General features: G+C 40.3%; 1 protein-coding gene across 1 annotated transcript; it reads right to left on the bottom strand.

Moving 5' to 3' along the window:
- Nucleotides 1–3,043: 3,043 nt before the first annotated feature.
- Nucleotides 3,044–19,432, bottom strand: RMP64 (ribonuclease MRP subunit p64). Its single transcript, XM_080656274.1, has 9 exons — nucleotides 19,318–19,432; nucleotides 15,693–15,847; nucleotides 13,001–13,080; nucleotides 12,444–12,575; nucleotides 11,680–11,757; nucleotides 9,306–9,667; nucleotides 8,932–8,993; nucleotides 6,434–6,693; nucleotides 3,044–3,671 (listed from the first exon to the last, which is right to left on the bottom strand). Exons 1-9 carry the CDS (start codon nucleotides 19,418–19,420, stop codon nucleotides 3,209–3,211), a joined length of 1,695 nt encoding a protein of 564 aa, XP_080512400.1. The 5' UTR covers nucleotides 19,421–19,432; the 3' UTR covers nucleotides 3,044–3,208.
- Between the last annotated feature and the right edge of the window lie 231 nt (nucleotides 19,433–19,663).

Consider the following 19,663-nt stretch of genomic DNA (forward strand, 5'->3'; position numbering starts at 1 on the left):
TAGCATGGGATAAAAAGTTAAGGCTGTAAAACAATGTTGTGGCTTTTTTAGAAAATTCAATTCTGAATGTATTTTCAGTTTTATAGTTGATAGCACTGGTCTGTCCCAACCAGCAGTTTTATTAAAAAGGGGAGGGAGATCAAGGCTTGTTATGTAGGCATTTGCAAAGTAAATTATATGGTGACAATAGAACCATCTTTCTACCTGTGTGTTACTTTACTGCTTGTCTTAGCTTTGGTTCTCCTCAAAGCATAGCCCAAGATTTGCATGCAGTTTCTTTAGGAAGTGATCCCAGGGAACAGGGATGATGGAGAAGTGAAACAGAAGGAAGGAAAGCTAATCAAGGATGGATTGAGTTGGATACCACATAAGCACTAGTGCTTGATCTTGACTTTCTGAGAAGCCTTATGAAATACTAGAGGCCCGATGCACGAAGATTCATGCAAGAATGGGCTTTCCTTCCCCTGGCTGCCGGCACCACCTTCACTCCGGCCAGAGCTGCCTTTTCACTCCGGCCCGGAGACGCCTTTCCGCCTTCCCATGCTGCCCAGAGGACCGGAGCGGCCAGGGGCGGGGCGGAACATCGTTGCCATGGCAACGATGCAAGCGTCTGGCCACTCGGCACCTGTGTATGCAAATTAACCCACCATCTTTGTTGGGTCAATTTGCATACTCACTGCTGATTGGCTGGTGGGCATTGCGAAGGTATGGTCAATTTGCATCTTACTCTTTTATTACGGTAGATGCCTCTGAATTGTCTTTGAAGGGGGAGGGTGACCCACACCTCTTCCGAGTTGTACACCAAACAGTTTCTGCAGCTTGTCAGAAGCCAAGAGGCAAGAAATGAGAGGTCCCTGGAGTAGGAGGCAAGGTACAGTTGTCTAGTCCTACTCCAAATTGTTTATCATGGCAGCAGCTAAAGGTCAAGAGGACTTGACACAGGGGAAGTCTCACCACACTTCTCTTACAAACGACTTGACTGTTCTAATGCCACCAGAAGTGGTTAAATTGGTACTCACTATGACACTACAGTAGTTTCTAACCTAATTTACTAGGTAAGTTATGGTTTTATTTTAGGTTTTACTTTTAAAAATTTTAAACATTTGAATTTAAGTTGTTTGGAAAATTAACTGATATAGAATACTTATAAATATATATAAATTATCATTTTGTAGACTTGAACCTTACATATGAAGCTTTTTACTATTTTTCTCAGAATTGTAAGGGGCATAAGATAAGGAGATGAAGAAACTTACTCCAAGGAACATTAATAATATGGAAAAGAGGACTAGGTTCATAGTCTATTCAGGCCTTCTTAGATAACTCACTGACTCGGGTTTTTCCAATGAGAGATAATCTCCAGTCTCTTTCAACTGTAAAAGTGTACGATTCTCGAACAATAAGGCTACTTCAGATGAAGAAACAGCCCAAGGAAACTGACTAGCTCAGTGGTCATGAGCAAATAAAAGCAGAAGCAAGACTGGACCGTAAGTCTTAGAATCTTAGAAGCTGATGGCTATTTCTAGACTTGTCATGAATGAGATCTTGCTATTGTCCATGTTTTAAGGTTGTTAGTAGCTACTACCACTTGGTAGGAAGCTAGGAGAAATAGAAACTGAAAAGTCACTCAAGATTGATTAAGAACTGTGCATTAAATCAGGGTGTTCAACTTTTGGGAAAGGAAGCTAAACCAGTATTCATCTGACTGCATTTCGGGCTACTTGCATCAAAATCACCTGGGCTCCTTATTAAAATTGCAAACTTGTGGCTTTATTTTGTGGCTGTGTTTCATCTCTTCAGAAGGGACTAGGAATCAGCGCTTTTAAACTACCCACTAGGTGATTATCAAACAGCCTAAAGTTTGAAAACCATTAGTACAGATAAGGGGAAATGGAGGAAGCACAAAGGGAATGAGCAAGGCCAGATAAAGGAAAGGAAATAGAAGAAAATGATAGGATGGCTAAGGAAAAGGATGCAGTATATACAAAAGCACTGTTTCATTTTTTTTTTATAAGTCCGTATAACATGAAACTTAAAGCTACAACCTACTTAACAAAGAGAAGCTTATTAACCTTTCTAGTAAGCTAGAACATTTGAAAAATTACCTCAAACTTCACACCATTGCTTGCAAATACATAAGATTTACCCTCTTGGAACAATTGAACAAGCAACATACAAATATCGGATGACAGCATCAGTCCCAAATTATAAATTTACTAGAGGCCCGGTGCACGAAATTCGTACGGGGGTGGGGGGGGGAGGATACCCTCAGCCCAGCCTGCACCCTCTCCAATCCGGGACCCCTCAGGGGATGTCTGACTGCCGGTTTAAGCCCAATCCCAGAGATCAGGCCTAAACCGGCAGTCAGACATCCGTTCACAATCTTGGACTGCTGGCTCCTAATCGCTCACCTGACTGCCTGCCTGGTTGCCCCTGTCCCCCCACCTCCACTCACCAGCCTGATCACCTCTTACTACCTGTGTGCCGGCTTGATTGCCCCTAACTGCCCCCCCACTGCTGGCCAGGTCACCCCCAACTGCCCCCTCCCTGCCAGCCTGATTGCTCCTAACTGCCCCCCTCTGCTGGCCTGGTTGCCCCCAAATGCCGACCTGGTCGCCCCTAACTGCCCCCCCACCCCCAGCCTGGTTGCCTTACTCCCCTGCCCCCCTGCTGGCCTGGTTGCCCCCAACTGCCCTCTGTCAGCCTGGTCAACCCTAACTGCCCCCCCCCACCAGTCTGGTGGCCCCCAACTGCACCCCCTGCCGACCTGGCCCCCCTTCATGGCCCCCCACCAGCCTGGTCGCCCCACGCAGCCTACTCCCCACCTCCACTCTCCATTTTTTGTAAGGCTTGAAGTAGGTTTTTGCAAACCTAAGTAATGGGGTCTTTATTCCCAGGTAAGTTATAAAATTACTATTTTTCAGGGACCTACCAGATTCAGTCAGGATATCTGCTTTCAAGGGCAGGATATAGATTTTTCATCTTAACACCTGGCAAACTGGACTATTTAATAGTCTAACATCTGCCAATTAAATGACACAAAGCTACTATAAATGTTTATTGAACTGAAATGAACTGCTATACAATGTTGCAGTAAATCTCAAGTCCAAGTGGTGCTTTTAGATCTTTCCAGATCTCAGGAGTTCCACTTAAAACAGAACACTGGACTAACGTTTGCTAATCACTTAAAAGTCTCACAGATGAGTATCTAAACTCCCATTAAAGCAAAAATATCATCAATGTCATCTGTCTCCTTAATGTTTCTTGATGTATTATGTTTAGTTATTTGCATCATTGTCCATGAATCCCTTTCATTTTCATTGCTTCCTGTAAGATTTTCATGATTTTGTTTCTCCTTAGTTTGTATGACAGGATTTGAAGCTCTGCTACTCAAGAGTTGCTTACTGTTAGCACAGAGATTAGTTTTATGAACTGCTCGGTGTGAGAGTCTCCGTTTACTGATATCTGTAGAACTCTGAGTCCCTTGAGGGGGCTGCTGAATTTCCTTTAAAAGCGTCGGCTGCAACTTTCTCTGTGGTTTTCTCTGTCTCAGTAAAAACTTATTCTGTGATCTTCTTAGTCTCAGATGATGCTTTGAAGTTTTGCTATCTGAGCCACGAAGAAGGCAGTTGCAAATCGATGTTTTTATGCACTCTAGTTTCTTGGGCAAACTTTAAAGGAGAGAAAGAAAGGAAAAATCTGAGATTGTTTAATGGTAGAGAAAAATTCTCAATAACTTTTGTCTCCTTTTCACCAACTTCCAACAGGAAATACACAATTTATCTAAGTCCCATTCTTGTGTACAACCCCAGAATCATGATGAAAAAATAAGGAAATAGGAGCTTCAACTCAAATCTGTGTTTTCAGAGCATAACTTCCCTCATTCAGGTTTGTAGGCAAATGTGTCCCCATTATATTCCTAAAGTAAAGTAGCTCCTACAACTGCCTAGCAAGGTAGCTTAGTGGTGAGATACCTCCATACTTAGTGCCAGAGCTTTATCCTTAGGCAGTTCTATGCTAATCTGTTCATAATGTTAATTAATAGAAGTGGAACTGGGGAAAGGATGTATCTCAAATAGAAAAAAGTCTGTGAGGGTGCATTCATCCATTTCTGTATAAACAACTTCCTGTTGTAGCAGGAATTGAATAAAAAAAAGGAATAAAAGTGAAAGAGTTTATATAAAGAATGAGAAGACAGGGCTTCTGGCACACAAGACTGACAGCCTTGAGCTACCCAATTTGTGATTCATCTGTATCATCTTCAAGTTTGGGAATTCAGAACTCAAATAGCTGATTGATTTAGGTGTTTTGCTTCTGAATAGGGTGCACTGCCACAGGTGCACTGGTACCCTGCTAACTGCCTCATTGTTTAACATAGTCAGATTTCAAAAAGATTAGCATGCATCTGTACTTCCTGCCCAACCATCCTCCCCTCTTTCTTTTTAAACATGTAGAACTTTGTGGAAGCCCATTATAATGTTATTAATTCATGATCTCTGTCTCCAAACTGTTTTTCTTGTCTTAATATAAGCAGAGATTTTTAAGTGGGGAGAGGCTAGATATATTTCCCAGTTGAAATAGAAATACAGCCCAGCTGGTGTGGCTCAGTGGTTGAGCATCCATCCATGAACCAGGTCAGAGTTCGATTCCTGGTCAAGGCACATGCCTGAGTTGTGGGCTCAATCCCCAGTAGGGGGCATGCAGGAGGTAGCCAATCAATAATTCTCATCATTGATATTTCTATCTCTCTCTCCTTCTCCTCTCTGAAATCAATAAAAACGTATTTTTAAAAAATGGAAATAGGATGAAAACAGAAGAATCAGAGGATATGAATTGACCTGTACATCTCCAACACCCTGAGCAAAACCCTTCATTTCCTCACCTATACAATGGGGATAATACTGCCTACCCCACAATTACTGTGGACACGAAGTAGATTTAAAATATTCTACATCTTGCCGAAACCGGTTTGGCTCAGTGGATAGAGCGTCGGCCTGCGGGCTGAAGGGTCCCGGGTTTGATTCCGGTCAAGGACATGTACCTTGGTTGCAGGCACATCCCCAGTAGGAGGTGTGCAGGAGGCAGCTGATCTATGTTTCTCTCTCATCGATGTTTCTAGCTCTCTATCCCTCTCCCTTCCTCTCTGTAAAATATCAATAAAATATATTTTAAAATAAAAATAAAAAAAATAAAATAAAATAAAATATTCTACATCTTAAACAGCAAAACAGCACTGTATGTTTGTGAAATACAAAATAATGGTTTAACCAAATAAACACCAGTTTGTTATCCTTTTCATGAACTTTAATGATTATCATCTCTGCCTCATTTACCCCTGACATTAAACCCAATCTTGAGCAAGACAATTCTCTCCATCTCCGGCTGTTCCCACCCTGAGGAGATCCCTTTTAGATGGACAGGCCTTGTGGGGATCCCAATGTGAAAACCCTTCCAGAAATTCATTCCTGAGGAATACTTAATTTCTCCCATACCCTTTAATCAAAACTTGTTACAAAACCCTTACTATTATCAAATTTTTTACAAAATGGGAATATTTTTTCCATAAATTTTAAAAGAAAATTTAACAAATTTTAGACAAAATGGGAACCATTATAAAGTCCTGAATAGATATATGTCTAACTATAGATAAGAAATTATAGTGGATGCACAGAATATTGCTTGAAGGATACATTAAAACCTGGTCAGAAGGACTGCCTCTATGAAGGGGGAATAAGGATCTTTATTGCCATTTGTGGCTGATATTGTTACTGTGAGCATCTATTATTTTTTTCAATAAAAATAAAGCCCTAAAGTGTCTAATTTCATGTATTATTTCAAGCAGTACTTACTGGCTCACAATCAAAGATGACTATCCTTAGGCAGTTCTATGCAAGTAAGAAATCAGTACTCGGAGAGTCCTGTGAACGAACATTAACTGACCCTGACCTCAGAGTATGGTGTGTGCCCTTGTAGAAGCCAGGCACCTTCTTCATCTGCTCTCACTCACTCATCCTGCTGCTCTGAAGCTGTGGGCAGACTGGCCATCATTTCTACTAAAGCTAGCATCCTGGGGGAATTAAGTTTGTTTCACATACAGTTGTATCCCCAGAAATTCCTAATGCTTCTGAATGAATGGATGGAATGGTGAAGAGTATAAATGAATAGATCCAATTAACACGTTAAGCACCCAGTCAGTCACTGGTGACAAAACACAAAACAGGCTGGGTGCTTAACGTGTTAACCAAGTTTACTCCTCCCAGTGATACAACTTTGCCCAACAAAAGCAGCAAATAAAACTGCAGATTGAGTAGATTCCACTTTTAGCCCCCCTTGGGCTACTGGACATCCCATTTTAAAGAAAGCTGACTTGACTATATATACTATGCCCTAAATGACAACAAAAAAAGGAACATAATTTTTGTAATATACCTACCTATAACCTTGAGCTTCCACATGTTTAAGGCGATTACTTTTAAGAAGTTTATTGCCCAGAAAGGAAGCCTGAGCCTTGAGTTTTTTGCTCCTGTACCACAGAATCGCCATTTGGATTTCTTCAGAAAGTTGTATGAAAGTCTCAGCCTCTTGGAATCTTTGCACAAAAGTTGTGGCACCGGGAGTTCCTATCACTTTCTGAGAAGAATGTTTCGTTGCCTTTAGTTGGGATTGAGGACATTTAAACTCAAAGCTGGCCTTCTGAAATATGGAAAGGTGATTTGTTACTGAATTGTAAATACATGACAATAGAGAAAAGTTGACTCAGACTATCAAAATTTGAAAATCTGTCTTTTTAAATATGTTTTTATTAATTTCAGAGAGGGAGAGAGATAGAAATATCAACGATGAGAGAAAATCATTGAGTGGCTGCCTCCTGCATGCCCGACACTGGGAATTGAGCTTTAACCCGGGCATGTGCCCGACCGGGAATCAAACCTCCTAGTTAATAGGTTGATGCTCAACCAACTGAGCCATGCTGGCCGGGCTGAAAAACGGTCTTTTTGAAAAAAGAAAAACCTTTTTTAGTTCACTGTACTTTCCTTTTGTCCTAAAAAACTTAATTTTTTATTCACTGCTCCTAACACAAAATTTGTGCCCCTCTGTGCTACAATAGATCCCTTCTACAGCTGAATTCAGTTGCACACAGGAAACAATATAAATATTCTAACACATATCTCTTTCACCTACATATAAGAATAAAACTCCACATGATTAAATATTGGTCAAAGCCTGATAGGGGAAAAGAATCACTGAAGAGCCGCTTTCCTCTGTGCTACTGGACTCCCACAACTTGTTCTTCACTTCCTTCTGTACCCCGAGTCACCCTCCTCAGTGATGGGTTATAAATGTTACTGAAGACACATGAAGACAGGGATGATTGCTGAACATGTGTTAAAATGCTTAACTAAGTACCATTTTCAATTTCAATTCAACCATCTTTTGATGGTGCACCTTCATCTCTTCAATCCACCTTTCTGTATCAAGTCAAATTTGAATTTTATCAATTTATACTATTTATGAAATTATGCCACATATTAGGTCTGCTTCCATCCTTCAATCAACGCTTACCTTCTTCCCAATTTCTTAACCTCAAGAATATAAAAACCAGTAGAAAATATAAAAGTAGGAACCTGCCAATGCTTTGTGTTGGTGATTGGTTAAAGAAGTCTTATCTGAAAGCAAACTAAGCATATTGGTGCTAATAGCTAAAAAATGTGGTAGTGATAGTCATGAATAAGAGGGATGCTGACCAACCAACTTCAAAACCTAGGAATAGGTGGATGGACTACAGAAGTTTCAGGGTCACAGAGAGCCACAGTTCTTAAAACAGGGTTGAAAAAACTATTTTGGAGACTGGTGTAAATGGTAAAGAACAGATTATGAAACCAGACTGCCTGCGCTCAAATCCCAGCTCTACCCCATATTTGCCATGTAGCCTAAAGCAAGTTTCTTGATCTCTATGCATCTCAATTTTCTCACCTGAAATATGGAAACTAATAATAGCACCTATCTCATAGGACTTGTGTGAGGATTATATGAGTTAAAATATTTTGAACAATGACAAAGAATAAATACAATATAAGTATGTATTAGCCATTATTATTATCATTATTATTCCTCCCTCTGGAACTCATGAATTGGACATAATGTAAATACAAGCTGGAAGCCTTGTAAATGTTCAAGAAAGTACTCTGACAGAATTCTTACATAGAATTTAAGAAATACCCATGAAGCAAACCAGAAAAAAACAATTTTGAGAAAACAAAGGGTAACAGAAGTCAAGTAGTTACCAGTTCAAAGAGGGTGACACTGACATACATATTGTTAGGTGCAGAACAAAAAGAGTTTATAGACACTAACTAAGAAGAAGAGTCGTGTTAAAGTTTGAACCTGGACAGGAAGAACTGGAAGCCTCATGATGAGGAGGATGATAATGACACTGAAAGTAGCTAATCACATCTAACACCAATTAAGTATCTACCATACTCCTGACTCTATGCTGAACACTTTACTTGCATTAAATGGCACAACCCCATGAGGTACATACTATTAGAAAACAGAGATATGAACAAGTCAAGAAACTTACATAAGGTCACGCAGCTAGTACAAACTAAAGGACTCAAACCATTTCTCTCTGACTGCAAGGTCCATTCTCTTAAGCTACAGTATAATCCACACCTACAATGGATCCTAGGGTCACTTCAAAGTTCTAGCAAAACTCAATAAAATGTTTCTGAAGGCACTTTATTAACTGAATTAACTCAATGCACTAAAATCCCTGGGAATGCCTCCATTCAGAAGCAGACTGAGAACTAAGATGGTACTAAGCTTAGAGCTAGGGATAAAAAACAGAAGTAAGATTCAATCTCTGTCCTTGGTAAGTGGCATCTACTGTATACATTAGCAGAAATCAAGCTATATTAAAATAAGCCAAACCTGAATAGCTTTGTGTTTCAGCTGTTTGCAGAACGCCCTCACATCAAATTCTGATGACTTTGCTGTGGAGATGGAAAGATCAAATATAAAAACTTAGGCATACTATTTTCAAATCAACAAATTCTTAAGTGCATGACAATATTTCTTGCCAAATTACTACAAAAGAAGTAGAGGAAGCAAGCAAAGAACTATGAAACAACAGAAACAAACAACTTTAAATGTTCAAACTTAGAAAACACAGGTATTACCATACCTCTGTGAAGACAATCAATGTGTGTTAAAATTAAAAGGTATGGGATTTCTTCTACACAACCCATGAATATATTGTAATTTCAACTTTTTTTTTAAGTATGTGCTATACCAAAGCATATTACCTTTGAAGATTTTCTTATTCTTTACTGGCTGTCCAAGATCCACATTATTCTGTACACTGATCTTCATTTGATTAGCGTTTTTGGAAATCCTATGTGAAGTTTCTTCACTGCACCTCAGTGATTGCTCTTTTGTTGAGAACAGTTTATTTAGCAATTTAGTTACTCCCTTAGCTGCAAAAGCTGTAGGCATTTTTTTCTTAAAGACCTCTAAATAGGGCTGTCCTAAAAATTCAACAATATCAGAAGGAAAGGTAAAATCTTTGAAGTAAGGCAATGGTTGAATCCTTGAGACCTCTTGAAGCAATCCAAACAATGGCTCATATAAAGAAATCAGCCTTTTTAAAACACCTTTATAGAGAACCCTAGAGAAAGAAATAGGAGATCATGAATTAACCAGTAACTACAATTTGCAGATTACATAATTACCACAATTCAAAGCTGAAAATAAATGCCTATCAACTTACCACTAAAGATAAAAAACCCTATCGCACACATTTGCAAATAGTCAGATTAATCTAGCCTTCATAGAAAAACCCAAGTACGAAATGTTACTTAAGCCCTAGCTGGTTTGGCTCAGTGGATAGAGAGTCGGCCTGCAGACTAAAGGGTACCAGGTTCGATTCCAGTCAGGGGCACATGCCCAGGTTGCAGGCTTGATCCCCAGTAGGGGGTGTGCAGGGGGCAGCCAATCCATGATTCTCTCTCATCATTGATGTTTCTCTCTCTTCCTCTCCCTTCCTCTCTGAAATCAATAATTTAAAACACAATTTTAAAAATCAATTATTTAAAACACACACACACAACAAAATGTTACTTAAATCTAAATGAAGCCCTAACCGGTTTGGCTCAGTGGATAGAGTGTCGGCCTGGGGACTGAAGGGTCCCAGGTTCAGTTCCAGTCAAGGGCATGTACCTTGGTTGCGGGCACATCCAAGTAGGGGGTGTGCAGGAGGCAGCTGATCAATGTATCTCTCTCATCGATGTTTCTAGCTCTCCATTCCTCTCCCTTCCTCTCTGTAAAAAATCAATAAAATATATTTTTTTAAAAAAAGCAAAACTAAATGAAAAGGCTGTCTCAAAGGATATGCACCAAAATCCTAAGTTTGGTTTTATCTAGGTGGTGAGATTTTAGGTAAATTTCAGGTTCTTTACATTTTTTCCTGCATTTTAAAATTTCTTGAAATAAGCATGTTTTATTGTTGTAATCACAAGAGCTTAGATATTTTCATTATAGACAAGAATGATTGTTTGACATTTAAAATAATATGATTAGTAATTTTAACATTGTTACCTCTAAGAATAAGTGGAAAAACAGAATGACTGGAAACAGTATTTAAGATATCCAGGTTAAGACAGCAAAGCACGGTTTTTAATCTCCAAAGACAATTTTTGGGTTTTTTTAGTTTTAATTTAAATTAGAGATAACCATCCCAATTGTCTAAACCAGCCCAAATCTGGTCTCTTTACAAATATGGGCAGATTCCGAGTCCAATTATCCATCAAGTAAGCTTCATCCTATATAATAAAAGGCTAATATGCAAATCGACCGAACAGCGGAACAACCAGTCGCTATGACATGCACTGATCACCAGGGGACAGACACTCAATGCAGGAGCTGCCCCCTGGTGGTCAGTGCGCTCCCACAAGGGGGAGCACCGCTCAGCCAGAAGCCAGGCTCACAGAGCCTCTCCCACCTCTGCGGCAGCGCTAAGGATGTCCGACTGCCAGCTTAGGCCCACTCCCTGCTAAGCCGTCAGTGGGACATCCCCCGAGGGCTCCCGGACTGGGAGAGGGCGCAGGCTGGGCTGAGGGACCCCCCACTTCCCAAGTGCACGAATTTTGTGCACTGGGCCTCTAGTAATATATGGAGATGCAAGAGAAGGTCTCTTTACCTTGCAGCTACTTCCAGTGTTCTTGTAGCAACTAACTGTATTTCAAAAAGCAGTGGTGTTTCAGGTGGAGAAAAAGAATCTGGAGCTCATAAGGAAGGTCATGCCATTAAAAATTATAAATCTAGAGGCAAAAAGAATTGATTGATAGAGCCTGCCCAGAAAGACCTTCACTTTAAATGGGCCAGTTGCTGTATGATTACAGCAATGATTTTTTTTATTATTCTAATTGCTAATCCTAGGATTTCATTTGCTTAATTGTTTAGTGTTGAGGTGGTCTCTTGCCTTCAGATTTAAAGCCTAATCTTTTGACATAAAACACTTAGCTTCCAAATCCACCCCACATAAACTCTGATCAAATGAAACAGAACTCCCACAAATTCAGCATCCCCTGGGAACATAAGTATGAAAACCAGTGAGAAACCTAGGCTGAGTTAAAGAGATGAAAAAGAAATGAATGATTTCAAAGGCATGTACATACATACCATAACCTGCTCACCAGCCCAACCATCACAAGGTTTAAAATAATGAATTCTTGCAAACCTAGGTGTTTCACAGTCAAGCTGAAGAATTAAGTTAAAGTTGGAAAACAGAACCAAAGTAATTTGGATTTTGTAAGTTACGTTTATGAAGGAACTAGATTGGAAATAGAATTTTTTTGAGGAATTAAAAGCCTTAAAACATGTTCTATTTAACTCATGGGAACTTAAAAATATAGTTGTTTATGCTCTGCTAGAGCTCTCATTATTAAACTAAGTTCCTAAGGTTTAGTTTCTAAGATTAAGAATTTCTGTCAATGTCCTTAGGATAATACATATAAAAGAGAGATAGGCAGTCTCTGGCAATGGTTGTATGAAGCAATTCCTGGGAAAAGGAGGCCAAGAAGCAAATTTATAAGAATTCCAGCCCTGGCTGGTTTGGCTCAGTGAATAGAGCATCAGCCTGCGGACTGAAGGGTCCCAGGTTCGATTCCAGTCAAGGGCACATGCCTGGGTTGCGGGCTTGATCCCCAGTGGGGGACGTGCAGGAGGCAGCCGATCCATGATTCTCTCTCCTCATGGATGTTTCTAGCTCTCTTTCCCTCTCCCTTCCTCTCTGAAATCAATAAAAAGATATATTAAAAAAAAAAAAAAAAGAATTCCATAGGTTATAACTCCTACAGACCCCCTAGCTTTCAAACAGAAATACCACTAAACTTATCCAAACAATTCCAACTGAGAAACAGGTCTTTCAGTTGCTTCAAGGATACAGAAATGTCTTGCAGCAACAGTCTAACAAGCGAAGTAACAATTTGCAGGCTCCCAAAATCTTCATCAACACAAATTCCACCACTGGTTGGCTGGGGATGACACACGCTTTGGTAGCTACAGGCCGATTTTCACTTGACAAAAACAGAAAAGTATATTACTTTCATTATTAAACTTAAACTACTTTTATATTCAAAGTTGGAAAAGAGAACCAAAGTAATTTGGATTTTGTAAGTTACATTTATAAAATAACTAGATTGGAAATAGAAAGTATTCAAGTACAGAGTTCCTTTAAGCTCAATTTGAGCTAGTTATGCTTAAATAGGACTCACTGAATTTCATGGACAATGATGTTTCAATATAATCTTATCATGTCCCAGATTTCAAGTGACACCAGTCCCTCCCACAAGCCAACAAACAGAGATTACCACAAATACCAGCACCCCTTATTAAAACAACACTTGTATAACTGAGGTATAATTGGTATTATTCCAACACCAAACAATAAAAAAATCCAAAGCAAGACAGAGTTCTCACCACAAAGCAAGTGACCACTTACTTGGAAGAAAACAGCTCAGACAGATCCTGAATTGAACTCTCCAAATTCATGTTTTTCAAACGTTTTAAACACTGTTCAACCTGAAAGGGGAAGAACAGCTAAAATTCATATGTATATAATACAGACAAGGCCACTGATGGGACCAGCAAAGCAAAGAAAAACAAAATTTCAAGGTATGGAAATATACTGAAAACCACAGAATACCCTTTTTTTAAGGGTAAAGAAATCTGTAACTCAAAGCAATTGCTTCTGGCTAGAAATCTAAAATTTATCCAGCGAAACAAATTTCTCAAATCAGATTATAACTGAGAATTTATTATGTGTGATGCTATAAAGTAGACCAAAGTAAGTATAAGATTATTCTCAAGATTATAATTTTTCTGAAGCTCAATTTCAGAAAGCTCAATTAGGAAAGTGATCAGTCTATTCATTTTACAAATGTATATTGAATACCTACTGTGCACAAGGCATGCTGGGAAATAAACACTAACCAATTTCTAGTTACTAAAAATTTACTAGTAAATTAGTGTGTGTGTATATATATGTATGTATATATTTAATTAAATGTTGAAATTACAATAGATAGGCCTTATTTAAAATTGCAATCCCCTCAGCACTTTTTCTCCATAGCAATTATCACGATCTGACATTTGATTAACTGCCTTTCTCCTCTCAACTATAAGTTCCATGAGAACAATATATTTTGTTTATTTTACCCACCACTGTAATCAGTACTGAGCATTGAGTAGGCATTCAATCGCATTTTTAATCAAAAAAAGGAAAAAATGGTAGCCATCCATTATACAAAATGTGCCAAGAATTCTGTGGTCCTCAGGAAATACCACACAAAGGGCATGCATGGGACTGCATCCAGACTGAAGGATGTCAAGATCTGGATGGTCACTGATACTGGCAAAGATAGTATCTTGCTAGAGCTACATATAAGCTACTAAAAATCCAATCAAAGTTATGGATTCTCTTAACAGAATGGTTTTCAGAACAATGGCAGCAACAATCCCTAAATTCTCTGGGGTCAGCTCTTTTTCATTTTTTAATTATGGACACCATCCTTTGAGAGAAGTACTGACAAATCAAGATGGTAAAGCACCTGGGGAACATAGTAAGTGAGCTATGGTTCAAACAAAGGCGGGGAGGGAGCTTGAGAAGTTTAGCAAGGAAGAGAGAACATGGAGAAACGTAAGAACAGTTTTATATATACTATGTATATATATATATATATATTTTTTTAATTGATTTTAGGGAGGAAGGAAGGAGAGAGAGAAGCATCAGTGATGAGAGGGACACATCAATTGGTTTCCTCCTGCATGCACCCGACTAGGGACGGATTGAGCCTGCTACCGAGGTATGTGCCCTTGACCGGAATCAAACCTGGGATCCCTCAGTCTGCAGGCTGACGCTCTATCCACTAAGCCCAACTGGCCAGGGCAGACAGAAAGTACTGTCACACAGAAGAGGAATCAAGACTATTTTCTATTCTCCTTTGGGGAACATTTAGAGTGAAGGTAATTCCAGTAGCTAGCTTTTGAAGGTAGAAAAAAATAAATCTTAAAGTAGATGAAAGTTCTTTGTAAACTGATATGTTAAGCAGATATATAAGGCAGTAGTAAGAGTACTACTAATTGTAGCAGCATCATGAGACATGCTCCCTACTCTCAGGGATGGGAGGGACATGAAACATGTATACAAATGCCTGTACTGCAACACAGACCATGCCAAATGCCCTAAGAGAAGCCCCAATAGCCAAGAATCACAAAAAGAGGTGTTCAACTTCACTAATCAGAAAGATGCAGCTTAAAATGAGATTATCATAATAAACATTATGTTACCCTTTGGGAAGAACTGATTACTGCGAGAAGACTTGAAATGGAACTTAGAGGATGAGAAGGCTTTTAATAGGCCGAGATGGAGGGGACTAGGCCTTCCAAACATACAGGAGCAGGTAAGCAAAGCTCGGGTGAGGGAACAAACATGGTGAGTACTCATGAAGAATTCAGGTTGCCGGGGATGTAAAATAGATGAAGGCAAGAAAGAAGCCTGAGCTAGGAAAACTGAATAGGACAGATCATAGAGGATCCTATAAGTCAACCTATGAGGTTTGGTCTTTATTCAGGAGACAATGGAGGAACATTATAAATCAAAGCTGTGTTTTAGGTGATTAATCTACTTTGCTTTATAGAATATATCAGAGTAGAGGAAAGATTAGTAGGATAGCAAGACAACTAAAAGTTGACATGGCTAAAAAAAGATGCAGCCAGAACTAAAAGGGACCAGAAGCAGAGGCAGTTTTGACTGATTCGATTAGATGGCACAGCTACATAAAGGGAAGCAGCAAAGAAAATGGAACACCAAATTTTTCTGACTAGGTTATTATTCACAACTTGGAATCCAAGAGGAGAAATTTGTTCAATCTGAGATAAATTTGGTTTTGGAATTAAAGACTCAGAAGGAGATAAAGCTGCCCAGAAATGAAAACTTAGGGGAAGGCCATGATCCCAGGTCTTTGATGAAGAAATCGTCATCTTTTTTATCTTAGAGAAGAAAATTAACCAGAGAGCACGAATCTGTAAGTTTAGACTCAGTTTCCGTAAATAACAAAATATGAAGTAGCAGTGTTATCTCCATCTTCATCAAGTAAACATGTTGAGTCTCAAACATAAGGCTTCCTCCTTACCTGTTTGAGGGCCAAATGGGGCTTGTGGCGGCCCATTCTGTTGTGATTGCTGTAAAGGACTGCACATAGCACATCTGTTTCTGCGTCTAAGGTCTGGCTCTTCAGGGACAGTGTAACAAGCCAGCATTCTTTAAGTACAGCTGCAATACAAAGGTCTAAAGCAGAGAATTTTAACAAGACTTACTATGTATTTCTGCAATAAGTGTATTATATAAAAGGAAGGAAGGAAGCATCTTTCCTAATTTTTTAAGATATTTTATTTATTGATTTTAGAGACAGAGAGAAAGGCAGGGGGGAGAGGGAGAGAGAAACATTGATTTGTTGTCCCACTTATTCATACATTCACTGGGTGATTCTTGTATGTGCCCTGACCGCAGCCTTCGGGTATTGGGATGATGCTCTAACCAACTGAGCTACCTGGCCAGTGCTCCTTATCAGTTTTAAAGCAGCATTTTTCAATCTTTTTCATTTCATGGCACATATAAACTAATTACTGTGGCACACCAAAATATGTTTTTTGCTGAACTGACCAAATAAATAGGTATGATTTTGATTCATTCACACCAGACAGCTATTGTTGGGTTGCCTGTTGTCATTTGTTTATTTGACAATCTAAGGCAGTGGTTCTCAACCTTTCTAATGCCGCGGCCCTTTAATACAGTTCCTCATGTTGTGGTGACCCCCAACCATAAAATTATTTTCGTTGCTACTTCATAACTGTAATTTTGCTACTGTTATGAATCGTAATGTAAATATCCGTGTTTTCCGATGGTCTTAGGCAACCCTGCTAGTGGTTCTCAACCTGTGGGTCGCGACATTAGAAAGGTTGAGAACCATTGATCTAAGGGAAAAGGGTCAGCGCGCATAAACGGTCAAGTATTACATGTTTAAAAAATTCTTGTAGCCCTAGCCAGTTTGGCTCAGTAGACAAGAGTGTTGCCCTGCGGACCAAAGGGTCCCGGGTTGGATTCCAGTCAAGGGTACGTACCTTGGTTGCAGGCTCCTGCACAGCCCTGGTCGGGGCTCATGCAGGAGGCAACCAATCGATATGTTTCTCTGTTTCTCTCTGTCTTTCCCTCTCTCTTCTACTCTCCCTAAAAATCAATGAAAATATATCCTTGGAAAGAATTAACAACAACAACAAAAAATTCTTGGGGCATACTGATTGAAAATCGCTGTTTTAAAGGAACCAAAAACAAATACATAATCAGCCTTAACTCTAAGGATGTAATTAATAATTAAGTATGTAAGAAGTTGGAAAACAGTGACACATTATATAGTCTAAAAATTAAGAGAATGTCTGTTAAACAAGTGTGTATACCTGCATCACATTTTATCATGATTTTAATAATCTTTCATAGGAGTACTTTGCAGTCAGTCATTTGGTGCACACTTACACCTTTAGTACCTTGAAGGTGGGCCACATGTTGCATTGTATACTTCTCTGAATCCCCCATTTTGTTACGCACAAAAAGCAAGATAGACTAGATAAATTCATGCACTAAAAGTCAAAGATACTGCATTTCAGTACCACTTTAAGATAAGAATATATTAAGAAAAGAGAAACTCGCATGGCAACTGGAAATTACTTGGTGAATGCCTGACTGAACATGGGCTCAGCCGGAGATAACCATTCCCAAGTCAGAAGAGCTGTGTATTCTGTATGGCTCACAGGATAGCACTAGCACCCTGTATGGAAATAACACAAAGGCAGGTTTTTACACAACATGGAGAACCTGCTTCTGTCCCTGAAGCCAGAATGGGTTGCCTTGGGGATGGGGAGTGAGCTGGTATATTTCCAGTTAAGGAATCCTGTTAAGGAATTTATGAAAAGCAGAAGAAGGAAGATGATCTGCAAACTGTGTAGGAGAGATGGATGTGCAAGAGGATGTGATGATTAGATGGGTTAAAAACATATTAATAACAACAGATATCATGTAGGTGTTTATTTACTGTATCAGGCACTGCTCCAAATGCTTTACCTATGACATTAACTCTTTCCTTCCTCAAAATAGCCCTAAGAGGCAGGTACTATTTCTATCCCTGTTTGAAAATGTGTCCAAGTGCAGAAAGGTTAGACTGGAGACTTTCCCGTATGCTGCAAGAATTTTTAAAACATTCAATACCTGACTATTTAATCAGGGGCACTGACCTCTTTTCCCTTAGATTCTCTAATTTAAAAAATGACAACAGCCAACACAACAATAGCCATCTGGTGTGAATGAATCAAAATTATACCTTTTTTTTTTTTTGGTCAGATTTGCAAAAAACATTTTTTGGTGTGCTGCAAAATTTTAGTAATTAGTTTATGTGTGCCATGAGATGAAAAGGGTTGAAAATCGCTGAGTTAGACAATTCCCAGCAAAGGGAAGCCCCAGAACTCAAACTTCTATGCCCTACTGCCTAAAAATGGCAATACCATCATACATTGGCAACACACTCTAATTTAAGAGCACTTTCCCAATACTAGATTTATATTTTTTCTTTTTCTAAATGTATGTATTTTTATTGGTTCTGGAGAAGGAGAGAAACATCAATGATGAGAGAGAATCATCGATCAGACACCCACACTGGGGATGGAGCCCACAACCCAGGCATGTGCCCTCATCAGAATCGAACCATGACCTCCTGGTTCATAGGTCCATGCTCAACCACTGAGCCAGGCTGGCTGGGCCCCAATACTAGACTTAAGAAGTGATCACCTCCTAAGTTACATAAATGTCTAATCACTATGTGGTACACCTGAAACTAATACAATATTTTATGTCAACTGTAATTGAAAAATAAGACATTTTAAAACTAATCGCCTATTATATATTCTGCCAAGTATTTTTTCCAAGTTTGTTTTTAACTACTAGTATAAATACTGCTGTTTGACAGATTAAATTTTAAACTTATGTGTAGTAAAAAAAAAAAAAAAAAGCTTGTTTATGTACTGTTCCAAATATAGTCAGTGACGATAAGTTTAAACCTAATAGGACAGTATTATGCAGTTATTTATTCTGCATGCGCTGCTTGATGCTTACTGTATGCCAGGCACTGTACTAGTTTCTGGGTATATAGTGATGACTATAGTCACACAGGGTGATAATAGAGCAGACCATTTAAAATTGAAACTGCCTCGGAAAATCTAGATTAACTGCTGTAATTATACATCGTAACTTGTTGGATATTACAAAATAAAAATAAAAAACAGCATCATTAGATGCTCCCAACAACCGGTGTTGGGTAGGGAAGACTAACCCCGTTTTACAAATGAGTAAGCAGAGGCCCAGAAAGAGCGCGGTGTGCGCCGAGTGCCTACGGGACTCCCCCGGCTGCTCCCTCCCAGCGAAGGCAGGAAGCGGACTGAAGGTAAAAGGTAAACAGGGTTCCCAGGCGCGTCCGCCCCTCTCCGCCCCCACGGCGCGGTGTGGGCGCTGGGGCTCCGGCAGCGCGTGGGTTCAAGGAGGGTTGTGAAGCCACAGGAACCCCAGACTCCTTGGGAAACTCGGAGCCCAGGCTTCCCCGGGCGGGTCCCGCGCCGCTTCCCGGCGCCCCGCTTGCTCAGGAAGTCCCGCCCCCGCGCACGTGGCCGCCGGCCCGCTGCCTGCGGACTGGTCTCCACTCGGGGCGCCTCACTCACCCAGGGCCGCGCCGGGGTCCTGTATCGTCACCGCGCTGCGGCTCCCCGCTTTAGGGATTGTCACGCGGTTCCAAGGCTCCGGGCGGCGCAGCACCGCAGCCATCTTGCGAGGCGGGGACGGGACTGCGGGAGGCGGGGCAGCGAGAGGCGGGGGCGGGGCTGAGAGAGGCGGGGCTGGGTGGGACCCGCGGAGCCACCGCGAGCTGAGACCAATCGGGGGACGAAGGGGGCGGGGCGAGGGCGGGGCGGGGCCTTCACGGAATCGTGGACCAAACTCTGAGCTGGAAAAGACCCAGGTAGTCACGGAAACCTGGGCGCTCATCAGCATCACTTGGGAGAGTTTGGG

Source organism: Plecotus auritus (assembly GCF_963455305.1).
Source record: "Plecotus auritus genome assembly, chromosome: 2".
Lineage (NCBI taxonomy): Eukaryota > Metazoa > Chordata > Mammalia > Chiroptera > Vespertilionidae > Plecotus > Plecotus auritus.

Coding starts and splice junctions, on each gene's coding strand:
- RMP64 (XM_080656274.1), bottom strand. CDS start 19,420: ATGGCTGCGGTGCTGCGCCGCCCGGAGCCTTGGAACCGCGTGACAATC. Junction 9,668..11,679: donor GGGCTGGTGAGCAGGTTATG/GTATGTATGTAC, acceptor TTCTTTCTCTAG/GGTTCTCTATAAAGGTGTTT. Junction 6,694..8,931: donor TGAAACACAAAGCTATTCAG/GTTTGGCTTATT, acceptor TCCATATTTCAG/AAGGCCAGCTTTGAGTTTAA.